Here is a 13,404-nt window from a genome sequence, read left to right as displayed (position 1 = left end):
ACTTGCACTGTCTTTAACCCAAGTCAATGCCTGAGCCTTCAAAGTCTTTATCCTGGTTTCCGCATCATCCGCTTTATTTTCCAAACTTAATACTTTAGTATTAAGTTCTGAATTTTCAGAGGGCACCATGGTACACCTTGAGGAAAGTTGCTCAATTTGATTTCCCAAGGAAATTTGTAAACCAGATATCGCCTCCCATAATGATTCCATATTAAAGACCTTGGGTCTAATCAAAGGGGCAATCTCAGTTCTGGGCCCTGCAGTGGAAAACACAGTACCTTTTGCCACTGTAGAAGTCACTGAAGTTTCCTGGGCTTGTTCCAGACTCCCCACTGCTGCAATGCTGTTAAAGAAAACTCCTCCTGCTAATGTTCATGGACAGAGATTCTGTCCTGTTGGGCCAGCAGAAGAATATGCCATGGTCGGTCCAGTCGACAACAGCTCCTCCGATGCTGCAGGATGAATCGGCGGGCTCTGCTTGTCCGGGGAAAGAGTGGCTCCCTCAAAGGAGAATTTGCATGCCTCAGTTTGCACGCCCTTTCCAGCTGAGGTTTGATCCTCCAGATGTGGTGTTCAGGAGCTTTGCTCAACGAAGAGATCCATCGGCCCGGTCTGAGAAACAGCTGATTCATCCAGGTACACCCAGACCTTTGGTTTTCGCTTCACCATCAGGCAGACAGAAAATTTTCTAAATATGATGGATTAAAAAAACTATGAATTTTCTCCATGTTACCAATCACTTACAGGGAAACTTAAGGAAAAATGATTCCCCATTTGCCAAAATCTTGGGTTTATGCAATAGGAAGGCTTTATGCCATAATTGAGTTGGTCTGGACACAAATAGACTGACCATAGAAAAGTACATTTTTTTCTTAATAATATCATCTTTTCTACCTTATTAACAGTATTCTCTTGAGAGGATGCAAAAAACTGACCAGAGGCCCCCCAGGCATGCAGGAAATGACTGACATGAAGGGAGGGAACTTAGTTGTGTTTCCACTGTTGTTATGGAAAAGTGAGTGGTGCCTCTGAACCAGTCCCCTATGTGGCACATCCCACAGTCCCAGGAAGACCGTTGGAGGCTTAGCAAACCAATTCCCCCTTTAGATTTTGGTAACATAAAAATGCATAAAGGAAACCTAGCCTGTTATCCCCGCCATAGAAATTTTGAAACTGCTTTATCTAAAAGCCACAAGTGCCTGGAAGTCAATTCCAGGGGGAGGACTTGCAAGGCCTAAAGCCATTGAGGGACCACCAGCATGTTGTAAAGAACTACTCTGAGAAGAGCAAATGTAAGCAAAGATGAAGGGCCGTCAATTTTGAGGTCGTGCCCAATAGGTGAGGTTCTGTATTTAAGGAGTATAAAACAGTTAGGTCTTGAAGTATGATAATCCCCAGATATTTTTTGTGCCAAGTCACCTATGTCCCATTACCTGCAGGTGTTAGGCTCCATGGTAGCAACCATAGAGGAGATTCTGTAGGCAAGAGCTCATCTACATCCCCTGCAGAGCGCACTGCTAGTGTGTTATTTGCCTCAGAGGAACTCTCTGCAGTTGCAGATAGCCTGAATGGCAGAAATGCACCAGTGTCTTCAATGGTGGCTCCAGCCAGAGTTGTTATCCAGAGGCCTCCCTCTCCTTATAGAGTTGGGTGATCCTTATTACAGATGCTGGTTTTTACGGCGGTCATTGCAAAGGTCATCCAGTACAAGGGCTTTGGTTGCCCTCACAGAGGGCATGGTCCATCAACAGTAGAGCCATTTGGTTGGCTCTACAGTTCTTCCAGGCGCAGCTGAAAGGCAGGGTCTTCTCCGACAATACCACAGCTTAAACTATTCTTTGAGTGAAAAAATATTTCATCCTATTGGTTTTAAAAGTATTTTCCTGTAACTTCATTGAGTGTCCCCTATTTTTCTAATTTTTGTTGGAGTTCAAAAATTGATTCACTTGTACCCGTTCTATACCACTCAAATTCTTATCCACATTAGTAATAGCCATATAAACTCAAAGTAGAATCAGTCAGTGGTTGATGTTTGAATGTAACAAAAACCAATACCTTAATTACTGAAGAGCTTTCAGATAACTGTTCAGAAATAGGAATAGCAATACCTTGCTGTGAGGTTGATGTACTCACTTCCCCCTTAGCACATTATGACTCCTGAATCTCAGCAGGTTGTGGTGTTGGGGTTGGACCCCCCAGAGGAGAGAGAAGGTTCTGAAAGGGTAAAAGTACTCACATTGATATCTGATGTTATACTCGCTGATCTCATTACTTGCAAGTGAAAATCCATAGGTCCTGTAACCATTACTGGAGTCAGAATCTTATTTCTCCCTGTCTTACATTTCCCCATTGGAGCAGAGCAGAGATTTGCTCTCCATGCTGCCAGGGCTCCAAAAGGGCAGGACCCTGCCCTGTGGGCACACACCTATAGCTTTGTCCTGCAGTAGAGCTACCCTTATGAAATGGAAAAAGGGGGTCTCTTCTGATCCCAGCTGCCCTTGGGAGACCAACTCAGCACCTGATAATGGAACAAGTCTATGTCTCCAGATGATGCTCTCCAATTACAGTCTAGGTTTATAACTAAACTAAACTAAAACTTAACCTTTATATACTAGGTCTTCAACCAAAGGAAGCTCGACGCGGTTAACAATAAAGTAAAAAATAAATAAATAAAGTAAACTGAAATACAAGAGAGTTAGTTTTCAAAATGTTTAGCAAATAAAAAAGTTTTTAGAAGTTTATGGAAGAGTTGGAAGGAACTGAGACCTCAAAATTAGGGGAAGTTCATTCCATAATTGGGGAAATTTAAACACCAGAGAGCTGCTAAAATTCTTAACTCCTTGAATTTCTTTCCTAGAAGGAAAAGAAAGTTTAAATCAATGAATGCCTCTTGCATATGAAAATCTATAAACATTCCATAGCAAAGGAACACGAGGAGCAAAGATACCATGTAAAATCTTTTTTTTTTTAATTCTTTATTGATTTTCCATACTTCAATAGTGCAATACATGAATATATAACATATAATACATCAATACAGGCACATTTTACTTACAGTTATACATAACCAATCATTTTCTCCCATCCACTCAATGATTATTCAATAAACACAGAGACATAGATTTCCCAATAACCTTACCCTAATCAAATTAATAATATCCTCCCCTCCTCCTACCCACCACAAGTGAAAACACTTAAACTGAATTCTAAAATAAACCGGGAGCCAATGGAGAGAAAAGGAAAGGACTCACATGGTCGAATTTGCTCTTAAGAACATAAGCCGTGCCTCTGCTGGGTCCATCATGCCCAGCAGTCCGCTCACGCGGCGGCCCATCAGGTCCAGGACCTGTATACTAGCCCTTCTATCCCCTTTTCCTTCAGAAAATTGTCCAATCCCTTAAACTCCAATACCATACCCTGTCCTATCACTCCCTCTGGAAGCGCATTCCAGGTGTCCACTAGAGAATGACACGGTGAAAAAATTGGTCCCCGTCACCGCCCCGTCCCCGTCTCACCATCCCCGTCACCGCCCCGTCCCCGTCTCACCATCCCCGTCACCGCCCTGTCCCCGTCTCACCATCCTCTTCACCGCCCCGTCACCGCCACTGCCACCCCATTCACCGCCCCGTCACCGCCACTGCAATCCCATTCACTTTTCTTTATTTACGTATAAAGGAAACATTCTTTAAAACTTTAAAACTTAGTTAAATATTAGTTAATAACTATACAAAAACAAAACACGCAGAGAAAAAATTAATTAATATAAATTCTCAAAACTGACACATTTTGATCACTAAATTTAAAATAGTTATTTTTCATACAGTTTTTCAATCACTAATCTTCCACCACCCCTGGGGCTAGCAATGCAAAAACAAACACGACATGTACTTTAAATGCTTACAATGTTAGCCTATATGGTAAGTAGACGCGGCCGCTGTACCTAATCGCGGCAAAGATCTCCCTGCCGTGATTAGCATAGTGACCGCGGCTACGGCTGCAAGTCTCCCCTCCCCCCAGCGATCACGGCAGGAGGGCACCCAACCCCTCCTGTAGACCCCCCCAACGGCCCTCCCGACAATCGCAGCAGAAGGGTACCCAACCCCTCCTGCCGGTCCTCCCAATGGCCTCCCCTAAGATCGCCGGCAGGAGGGTACCCAATCCCTCCTGCTGGACCCCCCCCCAACGAACCCTCCCACCCCGGAACCCCCTTAGTCTTACTTTCCAAGTTGGACCGGATGGCTCCTCACACGTATGGCCAGCAGGCTTGCCTCCGTCCAAATGAGGCGGGCCCGCCCCTACCCTGCCCAACCCACAGGATCCTAGGGCCTGATTGGTCTAGGCACCTAAAGCCACTCCCGCTATAGGAGGGGCCTTAGGTGCTTGGGCCAATCAGGCCCTAGGATCCTGTGGGTTAGGCAGGGGAGGGGAGGGGCGGGCCCGCCTCATTTGGACGGAGGCAGGCCTGCTGGCCAGACGAGCGAGGAGCTGTCCGGTCCAACTTGGAAAGTAAGACTAAGGGGGTTCCGGGGTGGGAGGGTTCGTTGGGGGGGGGTCCAGCAGAAGGGATTGGGTACCCTCCTGCCGGCGATCTTAGGGGAGGCCATTGGGAGGACCGGCAGGAGGGGTTGGGTACCCTTCTGCTGCGATTGTCGGGAGGGCCGTTGGGGGGGTCTACAGGAGGGGTTGGGTGCCCTCCTGCCGTGATCGCTGGGGGGAGGGGAGACTTGCAGCCGTAGCCGCGGTCACTATGCTAATCACGGCAGGGAGATCTTTGCCGCGATTAGGTACAGCGGCCGCGTAAGACTAAGGGTGGTGTTTCGGGATGGCGGGGTTTGTTGGGGGAGGGACCGGCAGGAGGGGTTGGGCACCCTCCTATTGGCGATATAGGGGGCCGTTGGGGGTGCCGGCAGGAGGGGTTGGGCACCCTCCTACCAGTGAGGGCGATCGTCGGGGGGGGGGGCGGGTTCTATTGGCAGGAAGGGTTGATCTGACAAATGAGGAGCACGGTGAAAACACAGGTAAATTGCGGTTCCTAGAGGGGGGGACATTGGCCTGCGGGGACAAATCTATTCACCGTTTTTGCGGTCGGTGAAAGGATTTGTCCCCGCGTCTGCGGCGATTTGCTAATTAGGTCACCATAACCCGCAGCCAAACCGCAGCCACGCAGCGGTTCGCTGCGGGGATCGCTCCCCGTGTCATTCTCTAGTGTCCACCACCCGTTGGGTGAAGAAGAACTTCCTAGCATTGATTCTGAATCTGTCCTCTTTTAATTTTTCGGAATGCCCTCTCGTTCTTGTAGTTGTTGAAAGTTTGAAGAATCTGTCCCTCTCCACTTTCTCTATGCTCTTCCTGATCTTATAAGTCTCTATCATATCGCCTCCAAGTCTCCGCTTCTCCAGCGAAAAAAGCCCCAGTCTCTCTAATCTTTCAGCGTATGAAAGGTTTTCCATACCTTTTATCAAACGCGTCACTCTCTTCTGAACCCTCTCGAGTATCGCCATATCTTTCTTTAAGTACGGCGACCAATATTGGACACAGTACTCCAGATGCGGGCACACCATCGCCCGATACAACAGCAGGATAACTTCTTTCGTTCTGCTTGTAATACCCTTCTTGATTATTCCTAGCATTCTATGTGCTTTCTTAGCATCCGCTGCACATTGTGCCGATGGCTTCATTGTCATGTCCACTATTACCCCCAAGTCCCTTTCTTGAGAACTCTCACTCAATAACAGCCTTCCCATTGTGTAGCTGTACCTCGGGTTTCTTTTTCCTACGTGTAAGACTTTGCATTTCTCTACATTGAACTTCATCTGCCATCTCGTCGCCCACTCCCATAGTTTGTTTAGGTCCCTTTGTAAATCTTCGCAGTCCTCTTTAGTCCTAGCCCCATTGAATAGCTTGGTGTCATCTGCGAATTTTATTACTTCGCTCTTTGTCCCCATTTCTAGATCATTTATAAATACATTGAATAGCAGTGGTCCAAGCAACGACCCCTGCGGAACACCACTGGTGACCTTCCTCCAGTCCGAGTAGTGGCCCTTCACTCCTACCCTCTGCTTTCTGCCCACCAACCAATTCCTGATCCATCTGTGTACGTCTCCTTCCACCCCATGGTTCTTTAGTTTCCGAAGTAGGCGTTCATGGAGTACTTTGTCAAAGACTTTTTGGAAGTCTAAGTATACAATGTCTATGGGGTCCCCTTTGTCCATCCGTTTGTTAATTCCTTCAAAGAAATGCAATAAGATTGTCAGGCACAATCTTCCCTTGCAGAAGCCACGTTGGCTTGTTTTCATAAGTTTATGCCTCTCTAGATGCTCCTCGATGCTATCTTTTATCAGCGCTTCCGCCATTTTCCATAGATCAACTTCACAACGGTATTCTGAATCAATTGTAGTCTTTGAAGGCAGTGCTTAGTGATGCCAAGATAAATGGCGTTACAATAATCTAACTGGGATAATATAATAGATTGGACCAAAACAGAAAAATGACGTTGATGGAAAAGAGATCTGACCTTCCTCAACATTCATAAGCTGAAAAAACATTTCTTAACCAGAGAGTTTATTTGATCCTTAAAAGTAAGAGAAGAATCAAAAATTATTCCCAAAATCTTAGAGAAGAACTCAACTTGTAGGGAGGCTCCAGCATCCAGAAGTACAGTGGAAGGAAGATGATCCAATTTTGGGCCTAACCACAGAAGTTTAGTTTTAGCTGCATTTAGCTCATCTGGACAGAGATAGCTCAAGTTTGAAGTTTAGAGATACAGTGATTTATTTTAAAAGTTAAATTGGTAATATTTGGGTCAATCTCAATCAGTATAAAAATGTCATCTGCATAAGTAAAAAGCGTTTCCCAAGCTGACAGCTTATAAATATTCAAAGTTGTCATATAAAGATTGAACAAAATTGGGGAAAGCAGAGAGCCCTGGGGAACTCCATAAGGAGGAATTAGAAATATTACCATCAATATTAACTGAATAAGATCGGGACAATAAAAATTTAGAAAACCAAACAAGAACAACCTGATTAAGACTGATATCTGAAAGTAATTGGAGCAAAATGTCATGATGTACTACATCAAGTGCCGCAGACAAATCAAGCTGAAGCAAAATTGAACATTTATTTTGAAGTCGTAGTTGTTGGATTTTAGAAAGAAGAGAGATCAATAAAGTTTTGGTACTAAAATTAGAATGAAACCCTTATTGAAAAGGTTGAAGTAATGAAAATTTCTCCTGATAATTATAAGTTGACCCGCTACAATTGATTCTAACAACTTTGTCAACAATGATATATTAGCAATTGGTCGATAATGTGAGAGGCTAATGGGTCTATAATGAGGGGATAATGGGTCTAGATCTGATTTTTTTCAGAAGGGGAAGAAGAGTTATTTGCCCCATAGATTACGTAAAGTATCCATTTTCCAGTGAATAATTTAATAAAATGGTCAACGAAGTTATGACCTGAGAAAGGAATATTGAAAAAAGATATGACTGAAAAGGGTCCAAAAAACATTTACACTTTCTCAACTTTTCACATAATTTGGATACTTGGTATTTAGAAACTGGGTCAAAAGAACACTAGTAACGATCAACTGGTATAACTGAGGCAAGGAGGATTAAGTGAGTTGCCCAAAATCACAAAGAGTCACAGTAGGATTTGAACTGGGCTTCCCTGGTTCTCAGTCCACTGCTGTATTCGCTGAGCTGCTACTCCATGTTGCAGATGGAGGACAGCCTCATAATGCTTTGGTGATTTTGAGAGGGCAAAAAAGATGATGCTGATGACTGTGCTGGATGTTGGGGCCTTCCAGAGGGTTGAGCATGCTAATGTTCAGTATGGAAGGTGATAGTTTACTGGATTTTGTTTTGTCCTATCTGCTCAGGGAGAAGAAGAAGTTGAGCAAGTTCCTGCAGAAATACTTTATCAAGGACTCCTCCCCAGTCTACCTCAATATATGGTAAGAATTTTTGAGCATTCTATTCCATTCCCTTCTATATAAATGATGGAGTGAAAGGGCTGTGCAATCACTTTGAAACAAAATGAAAAGTAGTCTGGTTTTCCCTGCCTAGCCCCTCAGTCAGTAGTTCAGCATGTCATTTCTCCTCCCCTTGTATCCAGTGTCCGGTATCTTCTCTTTCTCCTACCAGGCATTCTGCTGCCACCACCTCCAGCTTCACTCTTTTGGAGCTGAAAAGAAAAGTTGATCTAGTGTTGGCCCGAGGCCTGTAAGCACAGGCCTGTGCTGACAAGTTTAACCCCCTTTACAGGATTTTCTCTCGGAGGGGACAGAATGTGCTGGTGCTTGAGCACAGGCCTGTGCTTCAAAACCCCGTTCCAGCACTGAATTCTGTATCACTTGATAGACTGGTATAGTTCCTTTCGGAAGGATATTATACCTCACTGCTACCAGCAGGTGTATATCAGTATAGCATCCCCTGTACTAATCCAGTCTTCCTCGGTCTCCAGTAGCAGGTGGTAGGCTAATTTCGGCTCCCCTCTTAGCACTGTTGGATTTATGTGTTAGGACTCCTGGTTCCCCTTTTTGTGCGAATAGAGCTTGGGCGGGTCCTGTTTGGGGATCTGTCCGACCTCGGGGATGTTAAACCCAGCGAGTCTCGTGCTCAATGTGCTCCAGATGCGAAGTACTTGCGGCCGGCCTGTGCAAGCATTGTGCAGGCCGGAGCGGTGGGAAAGCCTCATCGGCAGTGGATGCTGGTGGCCAGGGCACTCCGCCGAAGGTACCTCACGAGTTGGATTCAGATTGCGGGGAAGCCTGGCTTCCCCCGACGCCCATGGTCAGGGAGAAAAGGATTCCCTTGCTGCTGGACTGGCTGGGGATTCTCTTTTCGTGTCGGTCGGTTCCTCGGCCTCAGCATCAGGAAAGTCCCAGGCTTTTCAGACGTGGCAGGCTGCAGGAGCTCTGATTTTGGCGATTGCAGGTCTGATTTTGGCGGGAGCCTCCTCCTTCATCTCAGTTACCTCAGGTGACCTTCTCCCTGTTCTGGAACTACAGGGGCAAGGTTTGTTAGGGTCCCCTGCTGTAGCAGGGAGTCCCTTGGGGCCACTGGGGTTCTTTCCCCCGGAATTTTTAATGGCACTTTCTAAAGCTTATGTGCTGGCTGCAGGAGGTTCTGTGTCGTCTCTGGGGGGGGAGGGTGTTTCCCTCAATGTCTTCCCCCACACTGCAGTGGTTTTGCCCCCCTCTACTCCTCTCTCGTCCCAATGCCCGATGATCTCTTGGGATGAGATTTTTATCCAGAGGAGCAGGATGTTCTTGATGAGGCCCTGGTCCCTTGGGGAGAATTCCAGGATCCTCTTGGGGGGTCAGATTCTGCCAGAGAGGGGTTTGAGCACCCTCCTGCTGGTGAAGATGCATTAATGGTGTGCATTTTTCAGCGGGAACAGCTTCATGAGTTAATTATGCAGGTCTCCTCGGTTTTACACTTTTTTTTTAAATTCTTTATTCATTTTTCATCTTTCAACAAATACATATATATTAAACATTTGTCAATAAATACATCATTTGAAATTCTATCATTTATGATACTAGTAGATAAAAATTTTATCCCTTCCCTTCCCTCCCTCCCTTTCATTCTTACATTCAATCAAATATTTCACATAAATAATCTTTCCTAGTGATCTTATCATTTAATAAATTCAAATTCCCCCCTCCCATCCCTTCTACCTTAAATTGTATTTATAATGTAAAATGGTATCTACTCATTGCACTATTTTGTCAATGGCCACCATATCTCATTAAATTTATTAAAATTCCCTTTTTGTACAGCTCTTGTTCTCTCCATTTTGTAAATATGACATATTAAATTCCACCAGAAATTATAATTAAGTCTATTCCAATTTTTCCAATTACTTGTGATCTGTTGTATGGCAACTCCTGTCATAATTGTAGCGAATCTAACTCAGGGGCTTCAAGGTAAAATAACATTATTTGCTGATGACGCCAAACTATGTAACATAGTAAGTAAATACAATCTGTTCGACAGTATGACGCAGGACCTGCTTTTGTTGGAACATTGGTCCTCAACCTGGCAGCTGGGCTTCAGCGCCAAAAAATGTAAGGTCATGCACCTTGGCAGCAAAAATCCGTGCAGAACGTACACCTTGAATGGTGAGACCTTAGCTAGGACTACAGCAGAAGGAGATTTTGGAGTTATCATTAGTGAAGACATGAAAACTGCCAATCAAGTTAAGAAGGCTTCATCCAAAGCAAGACAAATGTTGGGTTGTATCCGCAGAAGTTTCATCAGCCGGAAGCCCGAGGTCATAATGCCATTGTACAGAGCCATGGTGAGACCTCATCTGGAATACTGTGTACAATTCTGGAGGCCACATTACCGTAAAGATGTGCTGAGAGTCGAATCAGTTCAACGGATGGCCACCAGGATGGTCTCGGGGCTCAGGGATCTCGCATACGAGGAGAGGCTGAATATATTGCGGCTATACTCTCTCGAAGAACGTAGGGAGAGAGGAGACATGATTGAGACTTTTAAATATATCACCGGTCGCATCGAGGTGGAAGATGATATCTTCTTTCTCAAAGGACCCTCGGCCACAAGAGGGCATCTGCTAAAACTTAGGGGCGGGAGATTTCATGGCGACACCAGGAAGTATTTCTTCACTGAAAGAGTGGTTGCTCATTGGAATGAACTTCCGGTGCAGGTAATCGAGGCCAGCAGCGTTCCTGATTTTAAGAGTAGATGGGATGCCCATGTGGGATCTCTAAGAGGGCAGGGTTAAGGGAATGGGTCATTAGGGGAGGGATGGGTTAAGGGATGGGTCATTAGGGGAGGGATCTCTAGGAGGGTAGAATTAGGGGGGTGGGTCAGTAGAGTGGGCAGACTTGATGGGCTATGGCCCTTTTCTGCCGTCATTTTTTATGTTTCTAATCATTAAAAGTTTATTATTCTTTGATGAAATTTGGCTCTTTGTTCTCATTGACATACCAAATAAAATTGTATCATAGGATAATGCCACATGATTCTCCAATAAACAATTAATTTGGGGCCAAATTGATTTCAAGATTACAGTGCCAGCATCTATTAGATTTAGAGGAATCTAACTTTTGTAATCGAACTGGGGTCCAAAATGCTCTATGCAACAAAAAGAACCAAGTTTGTTTCATAGATGTGGACACTGTAGAAACATAGAAAAATGATGGCAGAAAAGGGCCACAGCCCATCAAGTCTGCCCACTCCAGTGACCCTTCGCCCTGATTTTGCCGACCCACCCCCTCCTTTACATCATTAGAGATCTCACGTGAATATCCCATTTATTTTTAAAATCTGCCACGCTGTTTGCCTCAATCACCTGCAGTGGGAGTTCGTTCCAATGATCGACAACCCTTTCGGTGAAGAAATACTTTCTGGAGTCACCATGAAATTTCCCTCCCCTGATTTTCAGCGGATGTCCTCTGGTGGATGAGGGTCCTATAAGATGGAAGATATCCTCTTCCACCTCGATACGGCCCGTGATATATTTGAATGTCTCAATCATGTCCCCCTCTCTCTCTTCGTTCCTCAAGCGAGTACAGCTGCAATTTATTCAGCCTTACTTTATACGGGAGATCCTTGAGCTCCGAGACCATCCTGGTGGCCATCCGCTGTACCGACTCAATTCTCATTACCGACACATCTTTCCGGTAATGTATCCAATAAACTTCTTCCTTCAATGTTAGGTAATCTTCTTCTGTTACCCGAAAATACTGTTAATCTTCACTGTACCCTGTAAGTACCCGAATCTTTACTACGTAATTCCATGGGATCAACTATATCTTGGAATGTACATGAATCACTGTTATATAATTCTCTGGGTAATGTCCAGGTATCTTATTATTTGTAATCCGCTTAGAACCGCAAGGCACAAGCGGAATAGAAATCACTAATGTAATGTAATGTAATGTGGTCTCCAGAATTGAACACAATATTCCAAATGAGGTCTCACCATGGATCTGTACAGTGGCATTATGACTTCTGACTTCCTGCTAACAAAACCTCTACAGATACAACCCATCATTTGCCTTGCCTTGGAGGAAGCCTTTTCCACTTGATTGGCAGTTTTCATGTCATCACTAATGATTACTCCTAAATCCCGTTCTGCCGTGATCCTCCAAGACCAAATTCGTGGCCACTGAGATACATTAATTTGATGCTTAATCTCAATGCTCCAAATGTCTCTAAGACCTGTCTTTGGTTTTTTATTCATATATCCAGATATCAATTTATACCACTGTGTGGCCTGGTGTCCCAGGAAGTCTGCCTGAAAGCACAAGAATTACAAACTATACTGATTATTAAGATTTTTCCATTCAGGGAACCCCTCCTGAATAGCCTGTTTCAGCTGCAATCATCTAACACTGTGATTTATTAAGGCCATATTTATGTTGCAACTGTGAAAAATCAAGCAGTTTACCATTTGAAATGACATCACCTAAAATCCGTATACCTGCAATAATCCAGTGCTTCCAAACAACTTTAAATCCGCCAATTCAAATCTTGGAGTTTAGCCAGATCGTTTGATTTATTGACTTATTTGATTTATTTTACACTTTTGAGAACCCCGTGTAGGAGCCCCCTTGTACATTGAACCCTTTGCTTAAGGGGATTCGCTCTGCTTCCCACTCTTTTCCTATGCATCAGGATATTGGGGATTTATGCTCGCTCAGTGGTAAGTGCTGGAAGCCCCTTTTTGTTTTGCACGCTCCATGGCCCGCCTGTATCCCTTTCCTCGGCCCCCAGCACCATTACCTGCTGGCCGCCGAGCACAACTTAATTTTCAAGGCGGAGAGGAGCATGGGAGCACTGCTCCGCCCCCCTCCTGAACCCGCAGGAGATCGCCGACCTTAAAACAGGTCGCACCAACGGAGTCAGCCCTTTCCTCGGCCCCCAGCACCATTACCTGCTGGCCGCCGAGCACAACTTAATTTTCAAGGCGAAGAGGAGCGTGGGAGCACTGCTCCGCCCCCCTCCTGAACCCGTGGGGGATCGCCGACCTTAAAACAGGTCGCACCAACGGCGTGCTGCCAAAGGCGCACAACAAAGGTGCGTGTGCCTTAGCACGCGCCTTTGCGAAGCACCTGAGCAAGGTGCCTTAAGCGAAAACACCAAGCTCCAACACAGCACAGACCTCCAACAGACTGAACCATAGACCTCCACCAAGAACTCCAACCTGATAAGTATTTCAATTGTACACTAGCATGCTACATCTTCTTTACAGCATATAACTCTTCTTTAGCATTCACAGCCTCTGTACCAACCTTTAGAATCTATGAAACAGCATGTAACATCTTTATTCTTGCAGCCTTCATCATGTAACAGCATGTAACTGTTTGTTATATCCCTACAGCATTCTTAAGCATTTGTTATATCCCTACAGCATTCTTAAGCAT

The 13,404-nt window shown here is 45.0% G+C and overlaps 1 protein-coding gene across 3 annotated transcripts in view; it reads left to right on the top strand.

Moving 5' to 3' along the window:
- Positions 1–13,404, top strand: part of STRIP1 (striatin interacting protein 1) — a 130,139-nt gene that overhangs the window by 78,820 nt on the left and 37,915 nt on the right. For all 3 annotated transcript variants that reach the window (XM_033919302.1, XM_033919303.1, XM_033919304.1), the window contains exon 14: positions 7,882–7,956. In XM_033919302.1, the coding sequence (XP_033775193.1) occupies positions 7,882–7,956 (75 nt within the window). The remainder of the gene's footprint in view (positions 1–7,881; positions 7,957–13,404) is intronic.

The sequence above is a fragment of the Geotrypetes seraphini genome, chromosome 13 (genome assembly GCF_902459505.1).
Source record: "Geotrypetes seraphini chromosome 13, aGeoSer1.1, whole genome shotgun sequence".
NCBI classification, from domain to species: domain Eukaryota; kingdom Metazoa; phylum Chordata; class Amphibia; order Gymnophiona; family Dermophiidae; genus Geotrypetes; species Geotrypetes seraphini.
The sequence above is the reverse complement of the archived record's forward strand: the minus strand, read 5'-3'. Positions and strand labels throughout refer to the sequence as shown.